At 47.1% G+C, this 26,302-nt stretch overlaps 12 protein-coding genes across 12 annotated transcripts; 7 read left to right on the plus strand and 5 right to left on the minus strand.

Moving 5' to 3' along the window:
- Positions 1 to 1,574: 1,574 nt before the first annotated feature.
- BJ212DRAFT_1302265 (Cytolysin/lectin) lies at positions 1,575 to 2,059 on the plus strand (the record flags this gene model as incomplete). Its single annotated transcript, XM_041333238.1, has 2 exons — positions 1,575 to 1,627; positions 1,807 to 2,059. 2 exons carry the CDS (start codon positions 1,575 to 1,577, stop codon positions 2,057 to 2,059), a joined length of 306 nt encoding a protein of 101 aa, XP_041189735.1.
- Positions 2,060 to 3,104: 1,045 nt separating this feature from the next.
- On the plus strand, positions 3,105 to 3,625 carry BJ212DRAFT_1579383 (Cytolysin/lectin; the record flags this gene model as incomplete). Its single annotated transcript, XM_041342245.1, has 2 exons — positions 3,105 to 3,256; positions 3,318 to 3,625. Exon 2 carries the CDS (start codon positions 3,323 to 3,325, stop codon positions 3,623 to 3,625), a length of 303 nt encoding a protein of 100 aa, XP_041189736.1. The 5' UTR covers positions 3,105 to 3,256; positions 3,318 to 3,322.
- Positions 3,626 to 4,124: 499 nt separating this feature from the next.
- Positions 4,125 to 7,073, minus strand: BJ212DRAFT_1448606 (glycosyltransferase family 2 protein; the record flags this gene model as incomplete). The annotated part of the gene is made up of 12 exons (XM_041338563.1): positions 4,125 to 4,183; positions 4,242 to 4,321; positions 4,381 to 4,403; positions 4,465 to 4,743; positions 4,793 to 4,876; positions 4,931 to 5,302; positions 5,361 to 5,540; positions 5,594 to 5,686; positions 5,735 to 6,228; positions 6,315 to 6,369; positions 6,417 to 6,837; positions 6,886 to 7,073. 12 exons carry the CDS (start codon positions 7,071 to 7,073, stop codon positions 4,125 to 4,127), a joined length of 2,328 nt encoding a protein of 775 aa, XP_041189737.1.
- Positions 7,074 to 8,335: 1,262 nt separating this feature from the next.
- BJ212DRAFT_1526254 (WD40-repeat-containing domain protein) lies at positions 8,336 to 10,157 on the minus strand (the record flags this gene model as incomplete). Its single annotated transcript, XM_041341738.1, has 7 exons — positions 8,336 to 8,998; positions 9,048 to 9,297; positions 9,356 to 9,476; positions 9,527 to 9,640; positions 9,693 to 9,794; positions 9,855 to 9,997; positions 10,061 to 10,157. The coding sequence occupies 7 exons, from the start codon at positions 10,155 to 10,157 to the stop codon at positions 8,749 to 8,751; spliced, it is 1,077 nt and encodes a 358-aa protein (XP_041189738.1). The 3' UTR covers positions 8,336 to 8,748.
- A 261-nt stretch (positions 10,158 to 10,418) lies between these two features.
- Positions 10,419 to 11,300, plus strand: BJ212DRAFT_578737 (uncharacterized protein). Its single transcript, XM_041343564.1, has 5 exons — positions 10,419 to 10,555; positions 10,608 to 10,669; positions 10,722 to 10,969; positions 11,032 to 11,047; positions 11,102 to 11,300. Exons 1-3 carry the CDS (start codon positions 10,553 to 10,555, stop codon positions 10,966 to 10,968), a joined length of 312 nt encoding a protein of 103 aa, XP_041189739.1. The 5' UTR covers positions 10,419 to 10,552; the 3' UTR covers position 10,969; positions 11,032 to 11,047; positions 11,102 to 11,300.
- Positions 11,301 to 12,234: 934 nt separating this feature from the next.
- On the plus strand, positions 12,235 to 14,229 carry BJ212DRAFT_1526258 (MFS general substrate transporter; the record flags this gene model as incomplete). Its single annotated transcript, XM_041341739.1, has 8 exons — positions 12,235 to 12,439; positions 12,491 to 12,526; positions 12,579 to 12,624; positions 12,677 to 12,700; positions 12,749 to 13,318; positions 13,370 to 13,615; positions 13,674 to 13,722; positions 13,782 to 14,229. 8 exons carry the CDS (start codon positions 12,238 to 12,240, stop codon positions 14,124 to 14,126), a joined length of 1,518 nt encoding a protein of 505 aa, XP_041189740.1. The 3' UTR covers positions 14,127 to 14,229.
- A 1,379-nt stretch (positions 14,230 to 15,608) lies between these two features.
- On the plus strand, positions 15,609 to 17,319 carry BJ212DRAFT_1226065 (major facilitator superfamily domain-containing protein; the record flags this gene model as incomplete). The annotated part of the gene is made up of 8 exons (XM_041329455.1): positions 15,609 to 15,732; positions 15,780 to 15,815; positions 15,873 to 15,918; positions 15,981 to 16,004; positions 16,061 to 16,630; positions 16,683 to 16,928; positions 16,990 to 17,038; positions 17,092 to 17,319. Coding segments are annotated over 8 exons (1,323 nt in total), but the record flags the coding sequence as incomplete, so codon positions are not given.
- Positions 17,320 to 19,043: 1,724 nt separating this feature from the next.
- BJ212DRAFT_1484087 (uncharacterized protein) lies at positions 19,044 to 19,669 on the plus strand (the record flags this gene model as incomplete). The annotated part of the gene is made up of 2 exons (XM_041340731.1): positions 19,044 to 19,095; positions 19,149 to 19,669. The coding sequence occupies 2 exons, from the start codon at positions 19,044 to 19,046 to the stop codon at positions 19,667 to 19,669; spliced, it is 573 nt and encodes a 190-aa protein (XP_041189742.1).
- A 2,695-nt stretch (positions 19,670 to 22,364) lies between these two features.
- BJ212DRAFT_1278543 (ubiquitin-conjugating enzyme/RWD-like protein) lies at positions 22,365 to 23,198 on the minus strand (the record flags this gene model as incomplete). The annotated part of the gene is made up of 4 exons (XM_041331437.1): positions 22,365 to 22,451; positions 22,515 to 22,922; positions 22,979 to 23,100; positions 23,159 to 23,198. The coding sequence occupies 4 exons, from the start codon at positions 23,196 to 23,198 to the stop codon at positions 22,365 to 22,367; spliced, it is 657 nt and encodes a 218-aa protein (XP_041189743.1).
- Positions 23,199 to 23,466: 268 nt separating this feature from the next.
- Positions 23,467 to 24,522, plus strand: BJ212DRAFT_1484089 (coproporphyrinogen III oxidase; the record flags this gene model as incomplete). Its single annotated transcript, XM_041340732.1, has 1 exon — positions 23,467 to 24,522. One exon carries the CDS (start codon positions 23,467 to 23,469, stop codon positions 24,520 to 24,522), a length of 1,056 nt encoding a protein of 351 aa, XP_041189744.1.
- A 214-nt stretch (positions 24,523 to 24,736) lies between these two features.
- On the minus strand, positions 24,737 to 25,210 carry BJ212DRAFT_1448613 (uncharacterized protein; the record flags this gene model as incomplete). Its single annotated transcript, XM_041338564.1, has 5 exons — positions 24,737 to 24,792; positions 24,849 to 24,897; positions 24,926 to 25,033; positions 25,085 to 25,133; positions 25,191 to 25,210. 5 exons carry the CDS (start codon positions 25,208 to 25,210, stop codon positions 24,737 to 24,739), a joined length of 282 nt encoding a protein of 93 aa, XP_041189745.1.
- A 780-nt stretch (positions 25,211 to 25,990) lies between these two features.
- Positions 25,991 to 26,300, minus strand: BJ212DRAFT_1377232 (uncharacterized protein; the record flags this gene model as incomplete). Its single annotated transcript, XM_041336502.1, has 3 exons — positions 25,991 to 26,117; positions 26,177 to 26,221; positions 26,280 to 26,300. Coding segments are annotated over 3 exons (153 nt in total), but the record flags the coding sequence as incomplete, so codon positions are not given.
- Positions 26,301 to 26,302: the final 2 nt, after the last annotated feature.

A 26,302-nucleotide genomic window follows, 5' to 3' on the forward strand; every position in this document is an offset into this window, starting at 1 on the left:
TGTGTACTGTATGTACTTGTTATCCTAGACATTTGATTCTCGCGGTACAGCTATTAATAGTGGCTGGGTGTTCCCCCACTCATGTAACTCTACAGGGGTAAGATTATAGTTTCAGAGCTTGCCGTCGGCGAGGTCAACTGTACGTATTTGTCCCCAAGTACGGAGATAAACCATCGTAACGATACCAGTGAAATGACTTCGTGACTACGTACCAATTCTCATTACCGTCAGAAGCCTGTCAACTATGGGGAACGAGCATACAGCTTGTCCCATTTGTCTGATCAACCTCGCTATCCATATTAGATAGGCGCCTGTATGCAAAATAATCATATACCAGAGTTTGCAAAACAATTCCAAATTACCCAACAAGATATTACCCTATACGAAAAACCAAACTGTAGGAATATCATATATCAGTATCAAGTACTACAAGATGAGATAGAGATAGAAGTAATTGACAAAGAAGATTCTGCACTCATTGTTGCAGCTGTTATACTGGTGGGAACTGAGCTGACTCGACAAGAACACTGATCGACTATACCGCACGGTAAGATTATATCAGCGGCAAGTCAGCGGATATTGTGAGCGGTCCTTTGACAAAAGGCAAAAGTGTGAGTTTATTGGTACCCCTTATAGATTCAAAGTTTAATGGGGGGCAGAACGCTTGTTAAATTTCAAACGGTAACGAAATGACTGACCTGGCATCGCGGCACACCTTCCTAAAGCGTGACATTATATTATATTTGCCTACGCGAAGTCATCCATATCTCAGGGGGAACGGGAAGAGAAGCGTGCCTCATACTACGAGATAGGTCACCCGTCTATCTCCTGCGGAAAGGCTCCCCAAGTTGACCTAGGTACTGTCCCATCGTGGCATAGGGTACCACATGAGTAACACCAAAGTCGGAAAGTTGACACCGTACCCGCACCCACCAACTCCGCACCCTCCACGAGTATAAGCACACACCAGCCGGTCAACGTTGCGGTTTATGAAAAACACCGCGGTGTCTCTGAAGACCGCGGGTACATTACTGCAAGAAGAGTGTATTAACAATAATGATTCACATAAATATTACTCCTTTTCCTTGCCGTCCTCAGCTTCGACTTCATTTCGCTTCCATTGTTGACTCCTTACAGAGGCTAGAAGGTCCTCCATTGCCAGAAGATCACTTCGCAGAGGAAGGCACGAAATTTTGATGGTCCGAGTCTGTCACGAGTAAAGTGAAGGAGCTGTCGGACCTGCGAGAATACACGTTCAACCGCATTGATGTCGCTAAGTGAGATAATAAGTACCAATTGATCGAAAGAGGATTCGAGGGTGACATACCTGGGACAGAGAGATAGTCTAGTGCCATCCGATGAAACATCGAACAAGTACGGCAGTTATTTTGCCACCATACAAATGGGTCCTTACTATCAGTCTTCACAGTTGGTAATTGAAGGAACTTGTCCACTGGCGGCTCGCTACTAGTAGTATGAGACATGAACTCAGTGAGTAGCCACTGAAGTCATCATCGCTCTGTATAATTGTCAGTGTCAGCATAGCATTTTGAGATCAGTATAACATTCAGATCATGCTCTTAGAGAAAGGCAACGCGGAGAACCGGTTATCAAGGTTCCTGATTCGGTAAGTCACACCCACTCAAACACCGCCAACCCGCAGTGAAGAGCCACGGTATACTCAAGGGTACGACCATCCTACGCCGTATCCACAGCCTCCAGACCCATCAGCATAGAACCGCGATATCGCCCATTTCTCTGTTTGACATTACCCTCGTGGAGAAACAATGGCTTACACCGTCCCAGTCAGAACCGTCGATTTGCGGTGACCCTGGTTTCACGGTCGTCGAGAAAACTGCGTGGTACTAGCGGGACGTGGTCTAACACAGACTCTATCGGAATGCTCGTCATGGGCGGCAGCGGCACGTCTGGTGCGCTCCGCTTCACTGGGGAGGAGTTCCTCGTGACGACAGGCATCCACAACTACAATGTGCAGTGCAACGCCGTCACCGATCGCGCGCATGGAGACACGGGCTTGAAGATCCACATCGAGTACTAGCCCTAGGAAGTCGAATTGGATCCAACCAGCTCAGATCCGGAAGACGAGTGCAAAGGAAACTATGGCGGATGTTAAATTCGTCATGCAGAGGAGAAACAACTTGGTCGTCCACATTACTATTTCTTAAGTTGTCGTACCAAAGGAGTCGTGAGACGGTGGCCCAGGTGCCATACGATTGGAAATCGAATTTACTATGCCAAGGCGGTAAGAGTGATGTGGTGGCAAACATACTTGACGAGGACTCTGCAATTGACAAGTACTCAGTATGAATTCTTGATGGTCAACGAAGAGATACTCTAACCGATTTCGGGTCTAGTATTCCTAATTAATAGGACATGAGACATAGCAAAAATACAAAACACGACAATATTTTATTTAATATCAACGAGACATATAATTGCAATCTTCATACAATGCAAGTCCATATTCATATTGTATCAAATATACTCTCCTCCAAGCAAGCGCACGAGCATGTGCATCGTCGGACTGAGGAGACGGATGCTGTCACAGTCAATTGTCGAACTAAGTTTCCGCCCTGTAGGTCCGTATCAATGATATTCGTCCGTCTGAAAGCGCTGTGAACCTAGAGGGACGTGTTGGGACGTGGTGTTGTTGTGTGTACTGTGTGTGCTTGTTATTCTAGATATTTGGAGTCTCCGGTACGGTTAGATAGTGGCAGGGTGCTGCGGCCCCTAAGGTTGGCACTCACCTGTCTGATATGGATAGCGAGGTTTTCCCCATAGTCGACAGACCATGATGAAAGCGCACTGGTATATAGTCGTATAGTCATTCCACTGATATCGTTACGATGGTTTGTCTCTCCCGTATTGGAGACAGATGCGTACAACTTTGCCGACGGCAGGGCTTCACAGCTTGAAGTCCTGAAACTATAATCTTACCCCTGTAGAGTTATAAATTAGCAAGAAGTCAAACTAACCAACGAACTTTCAACTTCCGACAATCAATCGTGTTCCCAAGTAATACCACATGTCAATGAAAGTCACAGGACGTTAGTTAACCGGCACTCGGGCTACAATTATGAGACTACAACGTTTAGCATCAAACTTCGGTTAGACCAACATCCGGAGGGACTTACTTTATGTAACTGTTCTAGGGAGACGCCGAACAGCGCTGTGCATCGTATAAAGGGCCAGCTATGTACACCGTTTTCTCCAGTCTACTTATCCTTGCAATCAGGTTAGTGAAAAGCTTAGCACGAATCTGCCAGTCGACGTTGTCTGACATTACCTTCATACAGAAACAATGACCTACACCATCGCAGTCAGAACCATCGACACCACTGCCAGCGACCCTGGTTTCACGGTCGTCGAGAAAACTGTGTGGTATTACGCCAATGGCGGAACGTGGTCTAACACAGGCTCTATAGAGACGCTCGTCATGGGCGGCAGCGGCACGTCTGGTGCGCTCCGCTTCAGAAATGGCGCCGGGGAGGAGTTCCTTGTAACGCTGGGCATCCACAACTATAATGTATGGTGCGATGCCGTCACTGACCTCGCGCCTGGAGACACGGGCTTGAAGATTCACACCGAGTACTACACAGGCTAGCCCTAGGAAGTCAAATTGGACTCAACTAGCTGAGGTCCGGAAGACGAGCGCAAAGGGAACTAGGGTGGATGTCAAGTTCGTCACGCAGGGGGGAAACGACTTGGTTGTCCACATTACTATTTCTTGAGTTGTCGTAGTACCAAAGGAGTTGTGGGACGGTGGCCCGGGTGCATGACTGGAAATAGAATATACTATGCCAAGGCGAGCTCGATATAAGTGATTTGATGGCGAACATACTTGACAAGAACTTTGAAAAGTACTTGGTATGATTTTTCCATGGTTAATGGAAAGATGGAAAGCGACACTGTTACACTTGAATCGGACAGGCTCTGCTGAATTTGGAAGCCAGATCTGGTTTTCAATCATGTTGGTACTTACTAGGACAAGACATGGCAAAAATACGAAATACAACACTGAATGTCAATATTGTTATGTCAACGAGAGATATAATTGTCTTCATACAAGTCCATATCATATCATACTGGGCTTCAAGAAATAATCACTCTCCTGCAAACAAGCGCACGAGCATGTACGTCGTCGAGCCGAGGAAACGAACGACTACAGAACACAAGTCATCAGTACTAGCGATGATGTGGCGTTAGAAGCTTCTACTTACATGCAAGTCCAGCAACTGAAAAGAGAATGAATGCCATGTACCCAGTCACAGCCGCACTTCCAGTCCCACTCGTCGCCGTTCTGCCATTTAGAAAGTGTTAGCGAGTGGCAATGGCATCTGCGACCTCCAAAATACTCACATTATAGAAGCAGCCAAAAGAGCCTGCAAACCCACGAGGTCAATCAAAGTTCCTCTAATATAAACCTATCTAATGGTCACTCACGTTGCTCAGAGTCCAAACCAGCAATACGTTCGTCCGGAACGTCTTGTAATAATCTTCTTGCTGCGTTGTCGGATCAGGCTTTGAATCCGCCTTGGGTGGTTTCGACGACAGAACATGGATAGCATCTTCATACGCCGCATTGATATCAGTCTCAGCCGTGGGTACTGCTACCTCGACTTCATTCTTGTTGTCCCCCTTGCCCGCACTGACGACACCGAGATCAGTGGAAACCTTGTTGTCGCCCTTCGTTCCCCATGAGACATCATGGACGTTGGCAAACTGAGGCTTTGTGAACAACTGGGAGCCGTACTGCAGAAGAGGGACGTACCGCATAGACGTTCAAGACCGCAATATACGACGGCGCCATGAGGAGATATTGGATGAAGGATGTAATCATATGCCATGGCTCAAACTTCGACGAGCATCAATACATAACAAGCAAGATAAAAAGCAAATGATAACTCACGAAGATCAATGAGGAGACAATATATAGCCCCAGCGTAGCCGCCAACGAGAACACGACATCTCTAAAGGTCGAATTCGAGAATAGATCGCTAGCCTGGATCGCCCGTCCTTCACTCTTCGCTACGCTCTCGATGGCCTTGTATGCAAGCAACAACGCCGAGACAGTCATATAAATTGTGACTACACCAAACCCAACGAAGGCGAGGGTGTAACCCCATTTTGCGCCTTGCGGCCGATTCCCGAGCGAGAGGAGGAAGCACATGATGAGCAACCCGAGATAGAAGTAGTTGAGAATGATGTTAAGGACGTGGATTTGAGGAACGTAGGACTCGAGCGCTTGTGAGAGAATAATGAAGGCAATGTAGTAGTTGCCCTAATACGCACTGAGGGTCATGATAGTGGTGTAAAGAATGGTACAAAAGGGAGCTTACAAGGGAAAACCAGGCAAATATGAGGTTGTATAGCTGATAAATCATCTCGATATGAATCCAGAACTTGCGCATGAATGAATGCGAGGAGCGATACAGGTAGTGGAAATGAACGGTAGAGTGTATGGCGGCAAAGAACGAGCCGTTAAGCCAGCGACGTCTTTGAGAAATTAGCTCAGGGACCTGTTGGAAAGGGTCAGCGTGTACTACACCAGGACTTGAACACTTGGATTGACCTGGTCGGGAACATCAGTCACAGCGTAAGCAGATTTGACATAGTGCAGAATCCACGATCCCCCGCGCTTCGAGACAAGCTCCCAGCATAATATCTGAACAAGTATCAGCCGAGACATCATCTTATTCGACTTAGCACCCACCCGATCCTCGGCAAGATACATGTTTGCTGTGAAGATATCTGCACCTGCACCATGCATCTTCTCACCCAAAAAGTACTTCTGCAGTGGGCCCTCTCCCATCTGGTCATTCTGCAGGGCGATATACCTATATGCGCTAAACGCGCCAGGCAGCACGGTGATATACCCGAACACACTTTCTAACGGCTTATCCAAAATATTGGACATTTTATATTCGAAATTCTGCGCTGCAACGAGTGGGTTGAGAAGATATTGTCCGTACTTGCCCTTCAGAGCGACGATTTCGCCGCATGCGCCGCCAACGTTCGAATTAATGTCGAAGGCTTTCCACAGATGGTAGATTGAGGTGGGGCCGGGCATGGTACCAACATCGAGGAGAACGCACACATTGGGCTGCAGTACTGGACCGAAGGCATTGAAGAACCAGCGATGGGAGTTGATCTTCTTTTGGTTCTTCTCCTTGAGGCAGAAGATGATCTGTACGGGACAACACCTTTCTCGGCGCCTTCGATTTTCATTGAAGGAGAGACCGATACTGTAATGGCGTTAAGATTAGGCACAGACAAATGACGGTGAGACAAACTTTGGGTGGTATACTCGTATATGTGTGCTGCGACAGGTTTTCCATTGACGATATTCTTCTCTATCGTCAATAAGACGACTGTTTGCCAAAATTGAAACGTACCTTCGCAATGCCGTCTTGATATGCCCCCATGGTAGCAATGACACTCAACGTTCGAGAATTTATCTTCGACCGCCCATCACTAACAATACAGACTACAACTTTCTTCCAACCCTCTTTCCCCCATGTTTTGCTTCGACCTCGTGTGCACAAATGAGCAATATTCTTAATGACACCATGCATTGAACGACAGAATAGCTCCTCGTCTTCATTATACATTGTCATGACGATGAAAAGCTCTGTCCTCCGTGGAGGATCGTAGTGCACCTGGCGGAGGGTGAACCCAGACTTCTCAAAGTCGTTCGGGTCACATGTAGCTGCGGAGTACCGCATGTGGGTGAATTCGCGTTCATTGCGTATCGCGCACATATCAAGCAGTTTTGATGGTACTGCGGAGTCGAGCACGAAGTTACCGTGGAAGAGTCTGTACATTGTGAGGGAGAGAAAACAAGATTAAACAAGGAACACTCACTCTACCTTCTTGATGGTCTTGTACCGTCGGGGTACGCGCTGTGGTATGTGCCCGTAGCGAATGTTAGTTTCCGATCGATCATCAGCAACGGCCTCTTGGTAACCTCCAGGCATGGATGCTGCTGCATAGGGACCATTGTGTCGCAGCAGTGGCATATCACCCAAATCATTGTCCTCACGCTCTACCATCTCATAATCCAGACCAAACTGTGATTGCGGACGTGGAGTGGATTGTGAGTTGTCGAAGGGACTATAGCCGACATGCGGTGTGAAGTAGTCTGTTGATGGCTGCAGCGGAGGTTGTTGTTGTTGATACAAATCTTGTGATTGGGAGGGTGGGAATGGGGTCGATTGAACTTGCGGGGTAATGAATGGGTCCGGGAGGTGATATTGCTGGTTCGGATCGTAGGGTTGGTGTTCAAATTGAGGATTGTAGTGATTTGGGTCATACGAGTCATGCGGTTGCTCTTCATAAGGATTGGGTATCTGAGACGGGTGAGTGTTGTACCCATCATTGTAGTGTCCTCGCTGTGCCTCATCAGCCTGTTCATCATCACGATAGACCAGTCTTGTTAGGCGCTTTGAACAACGACGATGACAATAAACGCACCTCGTAGTACCTTGACATCGCGTGTGGACAGGTTGTCTCCTATGTGAGCAACCAAATAAAAGAGCTTGAAGAAAAAGATTAGTAGCCTAGACTTTACCAGAAGTTCTAAGTACTGTGGAAGGCTGTTAGAGTGTGGCAGTGCTTTTCACAGGCCCTGCTCTTCCTATGACTGTTCAGCCAAGCGCAGTGCGCAGCTTCCAAGCCAACTCTCAGGCTCTTGGCTATTCCATGGCAACAAAACTCGCACCCGAAATTCTTTCAAAGAGGAAGTGCAAAGAAAGTTTGCCCTAAAAATAACTCTTACATCTTGATGTGGTTTTTCGGTCAGTGTCTTTTCTATGTAGCATTCACTCATGTCTCAAAGTCTTATTTTCAGAAGAGATACTATACGAGCTGCAACCGAAAAGGTGATGAGCTGTAGGAACCAAGACTGAGAGTCACAGCTGTGGTAGCCCTCAACCGATGAGTTATGCTTCAAGTTGACGTGCAATGTGCATTCAACAATCCTGTACGACAATGTTAAATTAGAATTCGATTTACTTCCTTCACAGCGGATGTCAGTGAAATTCGCTGTTTGGAGTGAGCTTTTTCAAGCCCACTCTCAAAGGCGAATTAAATCTAAACATTCACGAACAAATGGCTGGATCGGTCGCTCATCGTTGTTACAGACAATTTCGCTGCTGAATCTTTCGGAGAATTTCAAGCACGATCTGGATCGACACCTTTGTACATCATTGAATGTTCAAGGTTTCTCTAGATGGACTGGTACTGTTCTCAGCGTGCAGGATTGCAGGGATAGCTTAGATGCATCAAGCTCGTAGAGATAAGTCTTCTCCAAAGACAGTAAACCACTGAAGATTCCTTAGCAGCAGCTTCCAAAATGCGAAGGATTAGGGAGATAGTCATTCGCGACAAATTTACGACGCCCCTTATATCCCCTTGACAGGCTGTCGTGCTGTGGGTGAGGTAGCAGAATTTTTTGCTTTTCTTCCTGATTGACTTGCTGCATTAAAGGGTTCAAGCACAGGTTGAGAACGCGAGACATTGATAGGGTATTCTCGGTTGAGGGCTATTGATTGAAAGATTTCTGTGACATCGCGTCGCGTGTCGTAATCATGTGACAGTCACGTGCAAGAAGTGCCCGTTAGCGCCTGGAGACAGCGCAGTCTGACAGCGCTGCGGTGGCGCCTACATAGTAATATACAGACAACAGTAAGTCGACAGTGAGCCTACCTGACTAACTCAGCAAAGCATTCATACATCACCCGACTTTAATCCCTTCTCCCAAACCTCTATCATGCCTCCTCCCTTCTCACTCAGCCCACCGATGATAACCAAGTCCCCTGTGGCAACGATCGCATTAACCTTGCTCACATCAGTTGTTGCCTTCGTCCACTTTGGAAATATATCCAACTTCCCATCCGCAGTTGGGCCACCGATTTCATGAAGGGTCACTTTTCCCATCAATGTGGACGTGAAAAGTGTGCGAGGCCCGATGAATGTCCTATTGGCGTCTCAGTTCGCACGTCGCAGTGCAGCAGTAATACACATACAGAGCAGTGATAGGGCCATGTCCGACATCCGCCGTGAAGCCTTCATCTTGCTTCAATCCTTCCCACTTCCGCCGTTTCTTTTTCATAGACGTCCCAAATGACACTCCTGACATTTTCTCCCCGCCGGTGCCAATCCATACCCGTCCGTCAGCGGTTCCCGTAGCCAAGATCCCAGATGGTGACATGGCAGACGACAATATGAATGGCGGAGACATTGAAACACCTGAAGACTCGGGCAGAGGAGACGTCCCTGACATGGGAAATATTAAAAAATGAGTGAGGGCCAGATCCACCGAAAGTCAATCTACCTATATCGAATCGCGACAATACAGTCCTTTGGTGAAAATCGTGATGCAACAGCCTAGAGTCGTATCCACCGCTAACAAGTTCACTGGGACGATCGGGAATGAACTTCACAGTTCCACATATCTGCATCACTATGAGCGAGGCATGTATCTGAAACACGAAAAGATACAAACATTGTCGTGACTTGTTTTCAGGCGTGATATTTGTTTCGTAGAAAGATCGACGACACCGACTGTGCCAGAGTCCAGACAAAATGCCAGTTGACTGTTTTTTTGGTTGAGCGAGAGCTAGCTGGTCATGATTAGTCAAAAATATGAAGAATGATGCTACGCCCTCTACCTCGTTCACCATGTCGTCGTCGTCGGCACCAAGTTCCAACATCAAGGTCGCGTCAGCCTTCGCAAGGATCATCTTCTCCGTGTCCATAGTAAACCGTAGAGCCTGTATAAGTTGAAAACACGATTTGTCAGACATGCAGGATCTCGACTTGTCGAGACGTACATGACGATTGGACGCGACCCATATGTCCCCGAGGCCACCTGCATTGTGCGACATGCATACAACGGATGACACTTCTCCTAAACTTCTGATAGCCTTCACGACCTTCAAAGTCTCTTGATTATATACGCGAACAGATCCGTCATCTGTAGTATGTACAGAGGAAGTCTACAAGATCCATCAGCATGGGGTTTGACAGAAGCTCCCACCTGAACCTGCAAAGAAATGATCCGGTGATCCTTCGGCAAGACATGAAATCGGTGCAGGTGTTTTCAGCGTTTGTCGGCAAGTGTATGGTGTCTCCATGACGAGTGAGCTTAAACGAAGTTCAAGATCAAGGCGTCCGCATTAGGTAAAAAAATCTTCCTTGCCTCTCGCACCCCCCATGCAACTTGCCGCTCGTCACAAACTCAACTTTACTTAGAACAATAGAATCTTGGAACGATGTCAGATATGGCGAGCACGAGTGCCACTTTAGGAGCTCTAAGATAATCGATAACCTGAAGCAACTACTTTGGGGTAATGTCAAGGTTAAAGTTGCAAGCCAGTTCTGATTGCAAAATGTGACAGCTTGATTTTTTTCATGACAGTACCTATTTGTTACCCTACGGGCATAGATGTTGCACCCCTGCCTTCTGACCCTTGAATGAGTCGAATGCTGATTTCTATCTCAAGTGGATGGCGTCCTTAGAGCAAAGTCCATGGTATGCTTCTTGCTGAATCCGTCCTCTTCAATGTTTGATTTGTTACTCGCAGTCCAAAGATAAGCTTCTAGGCGCCGTTGTCTCAGTAGGGTTTGGATTTTGTAGCTTGATTTTGTACGTCTCGTCGCCACCCCGATTCGCTGTCATGATTCTAGTTACGTTGCAGTGGCTGGGATATCCACGATCCAGTCTGCACCCAGGAACTGACCATATCAAATAAAGAGAACGGTTACTGCGACCTAATGGCTTCGATAGACTTATCAACATTTCGTTGTATACCTTGGGAAAACAACGTGCTATTTTCCCTTGTGTCATTTTTTGATCCGAAGACTTCAGCGCCCATTTGTGCGGATCCTAGGGGTGTTCTGCACGGCTGCTCATGGTATGGAATGTATTTTTGGTGTGCAGTTTGAGGCCAGCAATCTCAGCCAGTCATGTGGTGCTCTGAATGGACTCATGACTCGGAGGCTTTCTAGTACTTTCATTTCAAAGGTGCGTCCGTGAAAGTTCTCGTCTGCGAGATGTGATTCAAAGCGATTTATCCAGAGATCCCTGAGCCTGCGGCTCAAAAGCGCTTTACCCAGTTGGAGCCATTAACTTCGGGAAGTAAGCAAAGTAGCCGTTTGTTGCGTATTCGCTGATCAGATGTCAACGCAGGGCATGAATAACGCTTCCTGCGTAATTAGCTGAGCCAAGAATGCGCTGTTCGATGGGAGTCTGAAATTTGGCATAGATATCATATCGAAGGACATCATATGATGATTTATCCACTACGACATCGATGAAAGCTGACTTCTGTGTGGACACCGAAACGGGAACAGGTGTCCTCGAGACTGCGCTCGCTTATTCATCGGCTATGAATAGTGGACATTGGACAATGCTATCCTGTCGCGGAGAGTGAAATACGAGCAGCTGACCATCTCGCCGAAAAACTGCCGCAAAGGAAAATCCAAGTTCACTCATGGAGCGCGATAACTCAGTACATCGGCAACGTCGGCGCCAACGGGGCAGCAAGAGAGAACCCACAACAAACCCCTCCGTGAGCGAGAGCCCCTGCGATGCATCTTCGTTCCAGTTGTCACTTATACTCGATATCGGTATATTGTTGCTTTCTATTCTTTACCATCTGAACCCATCAAGAAGACTGCAATCAACAGTTCGTCCCGGTCTCTACCCAGTGATCCTTCTTAATCATTGGAACCAGTAGGAGTAATTCACCCTGATTCACCCAAATCCACCCAAATCCACGGCAAATTAGCATTTGGTGATTGACAGGTAAATCTGAAAGCCTCTGGACGCATTGTGAATTTACACTGCATGTGAATGTCGGAATATTCGGAACTCGCCGTACACTAGTTTGGCCTCGTCCTTCTCAAGAAGCAATCAAGAGGCATTCATTTGTCAAGGACGTTTTCGTATATCCAGTCAGCTTGTCTCCCATGATGCATGATGCATGAGATCTCGGTGGTCCCATGCCGTGCCTGATAATAGCACGAGCTCTAACATCACCACGAATGAATGGCGTTTCTGGCATTCGGACTTCCGCTCTGAGTCTGGTCATCGACATCACGACTTTGTTACTCAAATACCTACACTAGTACTGTGGTCTTTTTCGAACAGGCGAGTTTATATATATTAGTGGTCGGGCCAAATACTGGTACGTTTCTTCTGCTGCATGAGCCATGACCTCTCCGGCTGAAACAATTGTCGGTTCAGCAGCAGTCCCGCCTACTCCGTCGTCGCTTGTCCCAGCGCAGACGGATCCGACATTCTCGAAAGACTTCCGATGCCTTCCTATTCCGAGACGACTCCGTTATGACCCTGATAAGCCTTTCCACTTCGGAATGTTGCTCAATGTATCTTTTGGCATAGGCAGTACTTTAGGTAAGCCATGACATCAAGACGTTCATAGATACATGTTTAACTTTGATGCAGTTGTTGCCAACCTATATTATTGTCAGCCAATTCTAAGTACGTTAGCTTCGCAATTTCTATTTGTTGTCTTGACCTGTATATCTCAAAGTTCAATTGTCGGCTTCTTTCCATGTCACGTATGACGAGGTGGCAAGGTGTGAATAACCAAAAGTCTAACTGAGATCAGTGAATCTAACATTCACACAGAATACCAACGCTAGTTCAAGCTGGGTAAGGTTCTACAATCCTTACACATGGCTACTGTTAACGATGGGTAAGGTTTGGCATCGGCCTCCTATTCATAACACCACTCGGTGACATGCTTCGCCGGCGCCAGTTGATATTGCTCTTGGTCCTGTTTTCAACTACCTTAACAATAGGACTCGCCATCACAAACAACCTTTTGGTGTTCGAGATAATCTCATTTCTGATTGGGTTGACGTCTGTCACTCCTCAAATTCTCATGCCACTGGCCGCTGATCTCGCTCCTCCCGCCCGTCGTGGATCAGCTATATCAGTTGTTCAGTCAGGTTTTCTGCTTGGCATCCTCATCGCACGTGTATTGTCTGGCGTAGTGGCCAATTTCACGAGTTGGCGAATTGTGTACTGTATGTCTATCGGCATCCAGAGCATTGTGCTGGGTGGTGCATACATGTTGCTTCCGGACTATCCAGTCAAGAACCATGATTTATCTTACTTCGGGATATTTCGTTCCATGGCGAAATATATTGTCACCGAACCTCTCGTCAGCCAGATCATGTTAACAAACTGGGCTGCCAGCGCATGCTACACCAATTGGTGGGTGACACTCACATTTCTACTTGGCGGGCCGCCATATAACTACTCCACGTCCGTGACACTGTCTTGTTGCCTACTCATTTGCTGACAAAATTGCGTTAGGGTGATCATCGGCTTGTTTGGCCTTGTTGGAATGTTGGGTGTAATTATCATACCATTCTTTGGCCGTCTGCTCGATCGGCTTGTGCCATGGTGGTCCGCTATTATTTCGACTATGTTTCTTTTGGTGTTCCAAGCAGTACAAACTGGGGCGGGTGGTATAAACATCGCTGCGGTCGTCATCTCTTGCTTTGGATTAGACATGTTCCGCCAAACTCAATCCATATCACTCTCTACATTAATGTTCAGGTACTAGTACAATATCATGTGTTTTGCAGTTCTGCAATACTGATTGATAACAAACCAGCATTTCGGAGACTGCGCGCTCGCGTTTGAATGCATTGACAATCATATCAGTGCGTCAATTTACATTTTCTGTTATGGATCAGTCGGCTGATCCAACGGGCTGTCGCAGGTTTTTCTGGGTCAAATTACAGGGACGTCTGTTGGGACTGACGTTTTTGTTGGATACGGCTGGCGTGCAGATTCTGCGCTGTTCATGGCTATCTATGTCTTCCAGCTTGCTGTGCTTATCCTTAGAGGTCCCCATTGTCCTGGGAATCGCTGGTTTGGTTATGAAGGCGGGCTGAAATTCTGGAAGATCTTGCCGTCTAAGCAGTCCCAACTAGTTGAGAGTGACGACCCTGAGAACGCAGGATGCGGTCACCTGGCTGTAGTGTGCAACGAGAAGGGGGATGCCAAAGGGGGTGCTGAGGAGTCTGCTAGTCTGAAAATTTCAAGTTCTCGAGCCGAAACTTGACACTAGTACTGAACATATTATATACTGCTAGCTTAGAGGCTATAACATACAATACCTGATGATCCGATCTGATCATGCATTATCGCCAGTTTACTAACTTCGTACTGTTGTTCCATGGAAATTTGCTCATTATTGAGTACTATGACTATCCACTCCCGGAGTCTTGTAAATCTTTGATTCTTGGCGTATATGCAGCTCCTCTAACGCAACTAACAGAATTCGTGCCGTTCTAGATCGATGTTAAATTTCTACAATATCACCGGAAGCTTACCAGAATTTTATATGCTGCCGTTGGTGAGTTGTTGGAGTCACAGAACGATCCCTCGCTCAAAGCTGCTGTCCACGTGCTTGCGAAATCGTTCACGCAGTGCACGGTAGATCGCTCCCATGATAATGCATGTGCATATCCAGTCGCGGAGGTTTTCTGTCGCACCTACGCCCATGCATATGGCTGATAACGAGCCACGTCGACCGCAGTCGTATTTTTAAAAGACTTACAAACTGTACTTCACAAGGACTAACAGGTCACGATCATAATTCCAGCTAAGGACCAGCTTCAAGCAGGAAATTGTGGAGCCATTACTGGGATCTGCAGCATGCGGTAAAAGAGTTGAATGTCAACTCACATTCCTGCTCAGTGCTCTTGACAGTCGACGCATAAGTAATCTAACAGTCTCCAAATTTGAAGCCACACTAAATATAAGTACCGATTCTTGAAAGTTGAAGCGCATGAGAGAATGGTATTTCCTAGCATTTGAACCGTCTTCGGTACTTGGTAAAGCGTAATAGTGCACAGTCCGACTTGGCACTGCGGTTTACAATTGGGTGGGTTTCTGTAATATTTACATAATAGTCTTGGTTCGCACTCAATGTCGACGATTCAAGTCGTTCAGGGCGTTACTGCACGACACACCGTGCAAAGCTATCACCATTCCGCAGCTGGTTAAATCCGTGAGAGTAAGCGCTTGGCCCTGGCGGCTGGCGTACTTACCAATGCCAAGGACGGACTTCCGTCCCATTTACGTACTTATGGTGAGTTGCTGACTTGGACTGTCACGATGTTGGACATATCTGTTTGACAGAACATTACGGCCGGTTTATAAGCCTTTATAAGAACGTCATGTGTATGAAAGGGCGGGCAGCTGTGTGCTTTTCCTCGTCGATTTCTCGGCCGTTCGGGTTTTGTGCACTACACTCAAGTGTGTAGCTTTTTTTTATAGTTGTTTTTATGTTTCCTGAACTCACTTTTGCACCTTCCGTGCACACCATATGACTTAGCCACCGGTATCATTCCAAGCGCTTCTCGTCGTCTTGCGTATCTTGATACTTATCACAGTCCCTGTCGTGGCCTAGCTCAGTACTATTCCTAACCGTCGCTCAGACTCACCCTAGTCTTTAATGTCTCCCTCCAGCACTGAGAAAACAGGGGCACACTGCGAGTCTCCTGAACCAATTACCGAAAAATTCGCGGCGTCCGCTGAAGAGAGTTGGCCCAAAAAAGATTTTGGTCTTATACCGATCCCGAAAAGACTCCAATACAATCCCTTCAAACCTTTTCATTTTGGCATCTTGCTCAACGCTTCCTTCGGATTTGCTAGCACATTCAGTACGGATTTCTCGGTAGATGGTGAATAGATGCTAATGGCAAGACAGCTGCCGCTAACTTGTATTATTGTCAACCGCTGTTGAGTATGTTGTTACGGAGTTATCGGCTGTGTGTATCTCTGATCTGAAATTCGTATATAGTCGAGTTTTCGAAATCATTCGATATAGCATATGAAGAGGTTTCACGGTGTGTTACTTCATCCGTTCCAACGAATCTGGGCTGATAATAATTGTGATTCGGTTATCAAGTATCCCCACCCTCGTTCAAGCAGGGTAAATAAACTTACCGGTTTCCGATGGAACGATCACAGCTCATTATCGTGGTCCAGGTATTTAGTGGGATTACTTTTGATATCCCCTCTCGGCGACCTTGTTCGTTGCAGGCAACTGGTGTTACTGTTGGTCATGACATCTACTACCCTTACGATAGGTTTAGCCGTGACCAAGAATTTGCAGGTTTTCGAGACCTTGACCTTCTTGACCGGCGTTGCAACTGTCACTCCCCAGATCTTGATGCCTCTAGCTGCAGACATGGCCCCACCTGAACACAGAGCGTCTGCATTGTCTGTGGTACTCTCGGGTCTCATGCTAGGCGTCCTGATCGCCCGTGTCTTGGCTGGCGTCATAGGCAATTTTACAACCTGGCGTGCAGTCTACTATATGTCAATTGGTGTCCAATCACTCGTTCTCGTCGGCACCTACCTGATGCTTCCTGACTATCCATCCAAAAACCGTGACTTGACCTACTTCCAAATCCTATTTTCGATGGCCAAGTATGCGGTAACGGAGCCACTTGTGATACAGGTGGCTATTATAAATATTGCATCCAGCGCATGTTTTACCAGTTTTTGGGTCACTCTCACCTTCCTTCTCGGAGGTCCACCCTATTACTACTCCACGTACGCACATGTCCTCTGAGTTTTTACTACCTGAACTTGAGACCATGTTCAGTCTCATAATTGGTCTCTTTGGTCTCGTTGGCATGCTAGGCGTGCTTCTTGGGCCTTTCGCAGGACGTCTCATCGATAAGCTGGTTCCTTGGTACGCAACTTTGATAGCCACTAGCATGCTCCTAGTTTTCCAAGCCGTGCAGACTGCTGCAGGTGGGATCAATGTTGCAGCTGTCGTCATCGCATGCTTCGGGCTTGATATTGCGCGCCAGGCTCAGCAAGTGTCTATGACCGCTCGGGTCCTGAGGTCAATATATTCGCTTTTCCGTGAAGGAAACCGCTGTTAACTCACAATAATCGCACCACAGCATATCTTCCGCAGCTTGTGCGCGCTTAAACGCCATTCTCGTTCTATCGGTGAGTTCCGCAGTGAGTTATCAATCGGAGTGTTGTTAAGCAAGATGCCCCAGCTGTTCATCGGGCAGGTGATGGGCACGTCTGTTGGCGCCCAAGTTTTCGTGCAACACGGATGGAGAGCGTGTTCACTATTGATGTTAGCACTGCAAGCCTTCCAAATTCTGGTTTTATTACTCCGCGGTCCACATTGTTCTCGAAAACGTTGGTTCGGCTATGAAGGGGGACTCGAGGCGCGCCAACGTGTTGTCTTGGAGAGGAAGAAACCACGGAGTAGCGAGGGAAAAAAAGTGGAACACGATCCAGAGGCGCAGATAGAGGTTCCGATACAAGATAGCGAAAGCCTGCAGTCCGATGCATCATAGATGCCTCGAGGCGCGCCAACGTGTTGTCTTGGAGAGGGAGAAATCACAGACCAGCGAGGGAAAAAACTGGAACACGATCCAGAGGTGCAGATGAAGGCACCGATGGAAAATGGTGAAGGCCTGCAGTCCGATATATCATAGATACCAAAAGTAGAGAATGGAGCGTATAGTCAATTGTCACTGCAAATTATTCAGCATAGATGGGGCTTTTTTTGGGACCGGCTTGTAATCATAAATGCACATCAAACCCGGGTATTATGTTGAATTCCCTGTGGATGTTTTAGGTGTGAGTCAACCGCGGGATATTCCCCAGGCAGACTCCGATCAGAGAAAAAAAAGCACAATCCATCTGTTGTTGGAACCGATTTGGTGGCGTCGAAGTACGACATGAGGCAAGTCGGGATTTCGTACAAATACTTATCATTCCGGAGCCAAACAAAACTAGTTCCGGCTTTGTACATTGTACGGTCTCAGCCTCTCAGGCATGTACATGAATGGATAAAGAGTACTAGAATAGCCGCAGAGATGTTGAGGCGTCTGGCATACTCCACAATCTGGGGCACGACTTCCTTGCGGGAGAAGAAACCCGATTTGACGGATAAATGCTTCTCGCGTACCACGCCGATAGATGGCAAGGGTGACTACATTGAACGCCATCAGTACACAATGATTACGCCCGCACTTGCCGCGGGTGCCTGCATTTCTGGAAACTTCTCGTGTCTCAAACCATAAAGGTGAATGATCCATCGTGGCTGGAGGCGTCTTAATTTGAATAAAGGCACATCACCTTGTTTTGTGCAGTTTCTGCGGCAGATAATAGTCCAAGGATGCGCGGAAAGGGATTCAATTGGGACAGGGAGCAAAACGATGCATACGTGTGTTCAGAGAAAAAAAGGGGAGGAAGCCAGTGAACCCTGCATGCATGCAAGATCCAGCTATGATGTCGAAAGATGATGAAGCATAATGCAGCTTTAGGCTTGGATGTAATGGCCTCGAAAAGAATTTTTTTCAACGGAATGTTCGATGGTAAACTCTGATTGCGATGTTCTCCACCTTCAAAATGAACTGGACAAATCTCAAGTTAGTTCCAAGTTATATGCGCATCCGATGAAGAAACACACCTTCTAAGAAAACATATAACACTTAGGGTGTAAACATGCATGGTCGAACACATTGCATGGACAAGCACGCAAAGTATTGGTTTAGGGTCTTGAATGTTCGCAATACTAAAGCAGCGAATCCCTGAAGTATAATTAGGCACATCAATTTAATGAAACCTAAATCTTCCCTCAATGGACAGCAGGCGGTCTAAACGGTCTACGAACTTCAATCGGCGGTCAAGTTGTAAATTCGTGACTCACCTTATCTCAAACATGAGAGCTTGTTTTTAAGTTTCCTACTATTAGTATCAGAACCTGTCCGCACGTGCTGGTTGTGTCAGTGTATTCGACAGACCACTTTATCTCAAACATACAAGAACCAGATTTACCAAAGTTCCAGCCCCTAGCCAGACCTTCATAGACGAAGGAAGAGTCTTTCTAATCCCGTACTTACATAAAATTATACATACTGAGTGAGACGTTTATAGATAGGATTTGTCAGCCAGCCAGATCACTGGAAGGAAGTGGAACACAACTAACGCAATGCATTGTACCGGGTCGCTCTCTGGCACGTCCGGCCAAACTGAAAGTGAAGGTAAATCTTTAGGGTTTTTCATGGGAAGCAAGGTCTCATCTGTTGGGCGTTAGTGAAACCAAATTTGGTCCTCCGCATCACTCCCATAGACGTGGATGCTACCTTGGAGCTCCGCCAGTCGGTTTTATGGCCCAGTCTTTCAATCGCAGATGTTCGTCTCGCTGAAGATGATAATGGCCTTCATTTTGGAGCCTTCGTGCCACAGTACAAAAAGCCCATCGCCGTCATCTCGTTATTTGACGAACCCTTGCCGGGACAACACTTTGTGATATGTGGGAATGATAGCCCTTCCCAGAGAAAGTCTGCGCGCTTTCGTAAATTTGCCTGCGGTCCGATGCACCAGAATCAAGGCATAGGGTCCCAGTTGCTTCAACATGCGGCTGAGGCAGCTCGATCGACGCTAGGCGCAAGCATCATTTGGTGCGATGCCCGGACATCAAGTAGTACCTGGTATAAGAAACGTGGAATGATCGAATTTGGTGACACATTCTACAAGGGAGATGTGAAGTATATCCGGATGAAGATGTCCTTGGACGCAGATACTTGCAAGACTAGTGCGTATAACGTCATTTAGATGTGCGACAGCGCCGGGCCGTGACTAAATGATAAGCACACTTGGGTGCGCCGTGTTCTCCGCATCGATATACAAGTGATGAACTCACGTTGACAACTATTGTCAGAAAGCTCGTGTCTGTGATAACTGCCAGCCAGCACGTTAGGCTCCTTGTTTTCATTAGATATCTTTGTCTTTTCGTGACGAACGGAGGCATAGCATAGACCCAAGCTTCCCTCTGCATGATCATCCCGTATACCGGATCAAGCTTGACCTTCTGGCTAGCTCCGCCGTGTAATATTGGAAGATCTTACCTCATTTTGTGCCGGCCGGTTGGGTCACCCGATGGCTTAGGACAGATACTGAAAAGCTCCACGCGTCTCGCACCAAGCGCTTCTATAGGCTTCTGTCCGTCAGAAAATATCTCTTTTTGGGGGGCGATCTGGTGGACTATTAAGCTTTCATAGACAAAGCAAATAACGTTGCAGAGCCACCCAACTTTCAGGTATACTGCGCCTGTAATTCGCGCGTACTCACTGCCTGGGACCAGTACTGTGATAATGTTCAGCATGCCTGACCATTTTTGGCATGACCCTGTGGATTCTAGCTTTGGAGGTGCTGCATTCGGCGAGCAACGTGTTCAACCCAAGTAAGTATTCGCCGTTGCCACGAGGTGTCTGATCAACTATCTCATGCAATACTACAGCAGACGGCAGTTTAGCTGATCTAAGCATGGAATTATACTAGTGGCAAGCCAGGGTCACTCGTACAATGTCGGTATCCGTGTGACTTTCGTATAGAAGGATCGACCAATCTTCATCTATGCACAGACACGGGGAGACTAGTACTAGGTTGGCAGTTCGGATCAAAATAAACAAAAGAGAACTAGTGTCAGCAGTGGCCCTGAGTTTTCTTTTGCCTTATGACGACGTGCGGCTTTTGTATTCGCGATAAACGGGTGTCAGCGTGGCCGTCGGCTGTGCCGTTAAGGGACGGTACTTCCTCTTAATATCACAAAACTCAGATTGTTGACGGGTTGATATCGATACCTGCCGTTTGTTTTCCTTATGCGTCAGTGCAATCTCGATCTTTCCGACAGAGCGTCAGAGTGTCAGCTGATAATTGTGTTTTGTGTAAAGTAATTGTTCGTGACGATGGGAGGAACGCAAGTTCGGATAGACACTGCGCCCACGAGATATCAAGCTGTGATATTTTGGCATATATAAGAACTTCTGATGCTGGGGCAACACTATTTCATCACCCCGTTTCTTACTTGTTCACGTATTCCTTGGCAACTGGTGCTTGCTACAAGTGCGACGGTCTGCCGTGCCCCTCCGATTCTATTGTGTTCTATGAGTCCAAATCTTATGGGTGTCATCTTCGTTCAAATTTGTCACGCCTGGATTTGGTTCATAGCCAATACAGTAGACCGGAGGTCACGCCCTCCTTTGCATTTCATGTTCACCAATTGTCCTCATTTTTTTCTGGTCTACTGCTGTGTATGACCCAACGCGCACGCAACCTTAGCTTGACACGAATATTTTTCTGCCATCCCCCTTCATTTTCTAACAAATGCTCTACCAACAAGTGATCCTCGGAGTACATATATGCATGAATTATATCTCCGAGCTTTTAGGCTTTTTATTTCCTCTCCACCCCATACTCCTCATACGGACATCCTCCATGCCAATCGGTACTATCGACCTCGGAGGACCTCGGCTCGCCACGGATCACTTGTACCCATTATTCGGTCATAAGATCAAGATGAGGAGCATAGAAGCTCAGGGAGGCTCCGATGGGCGGCCTTGACGCCTCTTGACGAATTCAGCCATTCTCTCTGATTCTTCTAATCCGAGCTTTCGATCTCTATTCCCAAATAGCCTCGTAATTTGTAGATTCAAGAGCTTGTGAGTCATCTTCCATTCTTTGAGAAGAACTTCTTACCACATCAGATTTCGATTGTTTCCTCGTTCGGAAGAACTTCGTCCACGAGGAGCGGTAGTTTCAATGAGATATATAAGGACCTCTTATGATAGTCTCATTGATGGCTGCCTCGGCCAAGAATAAGAGGGGAGTATGATATTTATGACCCCGTTTGGAGGTGGACGACGTGGTAGCCCTAAAAATCATAAAATCTGATCTGGTAGGTAGAGGTTATGTGGAGTAAAAGCATCAGTCTGACTCTGGCGTCTCCAGAATGAGCTGATGTGAAATACCAGGCTGCGGGAATTCTGGAAGATCAACAACTGTGAGTTCTTGGAGATTATTGGGCGTTGTCCGGGGGCAGTCCTTGGCAGTCCTCGGTAAGGATTATTGGGCGTCCAAGTATGTAATGCTGTACGTTGATATGTGCCCAAAGTTTACCAAAGTCCGAAGGCTGTTCCAAGGGCGATATCGAAGTAGAAGATGTGATCATCATGACGTCGCTATGGATCGGCGACACTTCACACCCTTCACAGGAAAGTAGCGAGATATCGATCATATCGAGGATGATAGTATCATCCTTGCACACTCGGAATGGACCGACAGGTCAACATACCTATAAACAGACCCACGAGGCTGGCCATGGGGAGAACAGTAACGGCATTTCCACAAACCTCACAAGTCGGTCCGAGTGTATCCGCTGGAAACATAGAATCAAGTAACGGATGGCATTCACAGCGGAAAAAAATACAAGAATCAACACCAGAAACCACGTGCGGGGTATCCATCGATGTCATTTCAAAAGCTCTTCTACAATCCTATCTTCCGAAATATTGGCAACGTTCGCGCCACGGTAATTCAGTCTCCGAAGAACGTCGATCTGGGTAAGGCATCAGCACTAGTACCGTCACGAATATAAAAAAACAGCTTTTCTGAGACGTACTACTTTTGAGCGCTCGAAACCAAGACTCTCGAACTGATCTACATGGGCTTTTTCAAGACCCGCTATTGCGATCTCATCTCTTTGTGGCTCCTTCACTTCCATCTTCTTGACTAAAGGCCCTCCGGCATATATCTGTGTCCAGTACCTTGCTGTCTCGTCAAAGCTTCGCTTGCTAGTGGTGTAGTGCTTCGCAACCTCCGCATCTTGCGGATCATTAGGCTCAGGAGAACACAGCAGCGATTGAAGCGAGATCAGCGTTGATTTGAGCGTCAGAACAGGCGACCACGCGTCCTTGAGGATGTCAAGACAGATAGCTCCGGATGCCGATGATATGTTTGGATGATACACTTTCGTGATGAATTTCATCTTGACAGGTTGGAACGGATATGAGTCGGGGATGACGATATCCTATTACGCGGATTAAGAGTACTGATTAGGCTAGACAAGAAATCAACGATGCGCACCACCTCAAAGTGACCACCTTCATATGGCGTGTCTTGAGGGCCGGGGAAAGATCCCTTGAGGTGAAATGGTGATGAATCCATTAGGTCGATTTTGATGTTTGAAGATTTATCGTTCTTGCAGTCTGACCAGGGGTGAGAGTGAGAATGAGCGATGCTACATCAATAACAATTAATTCCTACCAGCTATTTCCTTATTCACGCGGCGGAGACGAGCGTCCATGATGTACAAAAACAAGAAGACTATTAAGCTTAGGACTACAAGAGATGGTCGGTGAGTAGACTGTGGAACGGAATGAGAGAACCTCATGTAAGGGTCACGTGACTTTATCAATTTAATCAGCGACCGTCTACCAAGGGCCCCGGGGGTCTGTTGTCCTTATTGCTGGCGCCACGTGTTGATCGCTGTCATTAAGGATTGATGAAGGATAGATCATCCCTTCAAGCATCTCTTGTATACAGGTATTGTAGTCTGGATCCTATAAATCAAGATGGAGACCCCTACCATGCGCCAGCGTTTCGAAGAATATATCTTCGGCCTCCAAGAGGAGATCATTACTTCCTTTGAAACGCTTGATCCCAATGCTCCAAAATTCAAGCGTGACTCTTGGTTACGAGCACATCAGGGCGGAAAGGGTGTATCAGGCGTCTTCTTCGCTCCTCCTCCCACAGATGCATCACCCGGACCACAAACAATCCTAGAGAAAGCTGGTGTCAACATATCTGTCGTACATGGCATGCTCCCCCCTGCCGCAATCAAAGAAATGCGTGCAGATCACTCCTCCATCCCGTACGACGAAAAAACTAGTCTTCCATTTTTTGCGGCTGGAATAAGCCTCGTCGTGCATCCTCGCAATCCCCATGCTCCCACTGTGCACGCCAATTATCGGTATTTCGAGATCTCGGAGAAAGCCTCGGAGGGTGAGGGAACTGGCAAGGTTGTTGCATGGTGGTTCGGAGGAGGCTCTGATCTCACGCCATCGTACCTCTACGATGAAGATGCACGTCACTTCCATACGACGTTGCAAAATGCCTGCAACCAACATGGCAGCGAACTATACCCTGTGTTCAAGAAGTGGTGTGACGAATATTTCTATATTGTCCACCGTCAAGAAACTAGAGGGGTCGGAGGTCTCTTCTTTGACGATCTCAGCACTGAGAAGCATGCTCGGCTCTCAGATGACGTCAAACGACCTCGATCGTCAGAGGAGATCTTTGACTTCATAAAAGCAGTGGGAAATTCGTTTGTCCCCTCCTACTTGCCCATTCTTGAGCGTAGGATGTCGATGCCGAGCACCGACCAACAAAGACGCTGGCAGCTGTTACGCAGGGGGCGTTACGTCGAATTCAACCTTGTGTACGACAGAGGCACAAAGTTTGGGTTGAAAACGCCTTCTGCGCGTATTGAAAGCATCTTGATGAGCCTTCCGGAGACTGCAAGGTGGGAGTATATGACGGACATGGGATCAGACCTGGAGAGTGAGGAAGGGCGGTTGATGGCAGTTTTGAAACAGCCCATCGATTGGGCTGGGTTGGAGAATTTGTAGAACTTGTAGCGCTGGCGCTGATTTTTCAGCGGGCTTGTACGTAGGTACTCCAGCGCAAAATTTAAATGTAACGGCCAGAATAGCGATATCCAGTGTTTTTCAAGTGTCAAGAAAGATCGGTAGGCATTGATATTACAAAATCGTTCTACTAGAAATAATGCATATCCACTCCGAAGTCGAGGAAGGTACAATGTCTATAAAGCAGGCTTGGAACTTATGTAGGCTTGTTGATCTCTTGCTGCGTCTGACCCTTCTCGTTCTTAATGTTCCCTGATAAACGAACTATCAGGACACAGTCAGCCACCAGTCCTGCGAATATTACCTACCACTTGTCTGCTGGGCTTTATCGCCAGTCACAGCGCCGACGACTGAATCCTTGTAGCCAGGTAACACTGTCAGAAACACCCTCCACGTATCCCTTGGCTTGGGCGGCGTTGTACTCGCCCTCCCCCTTGGCATGTTCTTCTTTACCCGACTGCGACCAAGATTGCAACCCGGTCATGTCGCCGATCTAGAGAAGAAAATTAGCAGGTCGGCGGGGTGTAGTGCGACGAGTTCGTACTGTCTCGACGGCGGTACCCTTGACAGAGTGGAATTGACCAGATACTTTGCTATAGGACGATGCGTGAGTTTTGGTCATTGAGAGAGGGGGCGGACAAAGCGCTTACCTGGGCTCTTGGGAAGACATATTTGCGATGAGAGTATGAGTTGATAGCGCGTTAATAGAAGGTTGGTTGTAAGATGCTGGTAGGAAGGATAGTTTAGCGTCCTACTTATACTCCTCCAGATGGCGTACAAAAAAGGCAAGTGTAGTTCTTACCGTATGACGTCAAGCAGTCATGACATCATACGGTTTGGAATATGTTGAGTAATTCTATGGAGATCATGTTAATGCACGTGAATTCAAGTATTGACCGACCGAGCTCCACATCTCATCATATCCGATTCGGACCCTGGGGTTTATACACGAGCCAAGAAGGTTTTGAAGGGTGCTGCCGCGCTACAGCTCCTTGAGCAGAATGGTAGTTGCTAATTTCTACAAAAAGAAAATCCAATCAAAACTAGATTATATGATTCCCGTGTTCAAAGCACAAAACCTCGGAGGAGAGCTCCAACTAGGCATCCGCAATTCTCACGTGAGGACATGAAAGCTCACCATGTACTCCAAGTGACGAAAAATGACACTTGTCACCGTTTTAGATTCGATGCAGCAACCAAAAACCGCTGAGGTGGTGCAGGCTATACGTCATTACGTCATCCGCAGAAGTCGGTTTGAATGCGTAGCCTTGCGCGATGCATAGCAGTTCTGTACCTTATCAAGAAGTCACCCATAGGACGGCTGCCTGCAATGGAAAATATTCCAAGATTAGAACATATTTCGTCATCGTCATCGATCGTGATAGCACCATTGTCCGCTATCATGAAAAAAATAAGGCCTTGGCAGTGGAAACAACCAGTGCACACGCACCTTCATTGCAATGGAGAATAATTATAGGCAGCATACTCATTCATGGGCATGGATGAAAAGTAGATTTAGACCGCTCGGCAAGCCCTCGATGCACCGTTCGAAAGAAGCCGACACATTGTGCAAGTGGCTGTAAGATGAAGCCCACCTAAGTATTGAAAATAGTGAATCTATTCATGTGGAACAAACTAAGTCATGAGGCGAGCTACTATAAAGTCCGGTTATCACAAGATGCTAGAGAGAGCTGTGACATGAGAATCAATCGCAGGTGCACATCATACGGCGAACTCACACACCAGTACGACACAAAATCCT

Source organism: Suillus subaureus (assembly GCF_016647635.1).
Source record: "Suillus subaureus strain MN1 chromosome Unknown BJ212scaffold_31, whole genome shotgun sequence".
Taxonomy (NCBI): Eukaryota; Fungi; Basidiomycota; class Agaricomycetes; order Boletales; family Suillaceae; genus Suillus; species Suillus subaureus.

Coding starts and splice junctions, on each gene's coding strand:
- BJ212DRAFT_578737 (XM_041343564.1), top strand. Junction 10,670..10,721: donor GGATTTTGTAGCTTGATTTT/GTACGTCTCGTC, acceptor GTTACGTTGCAG/TGGCTGGGATATCCACGATC.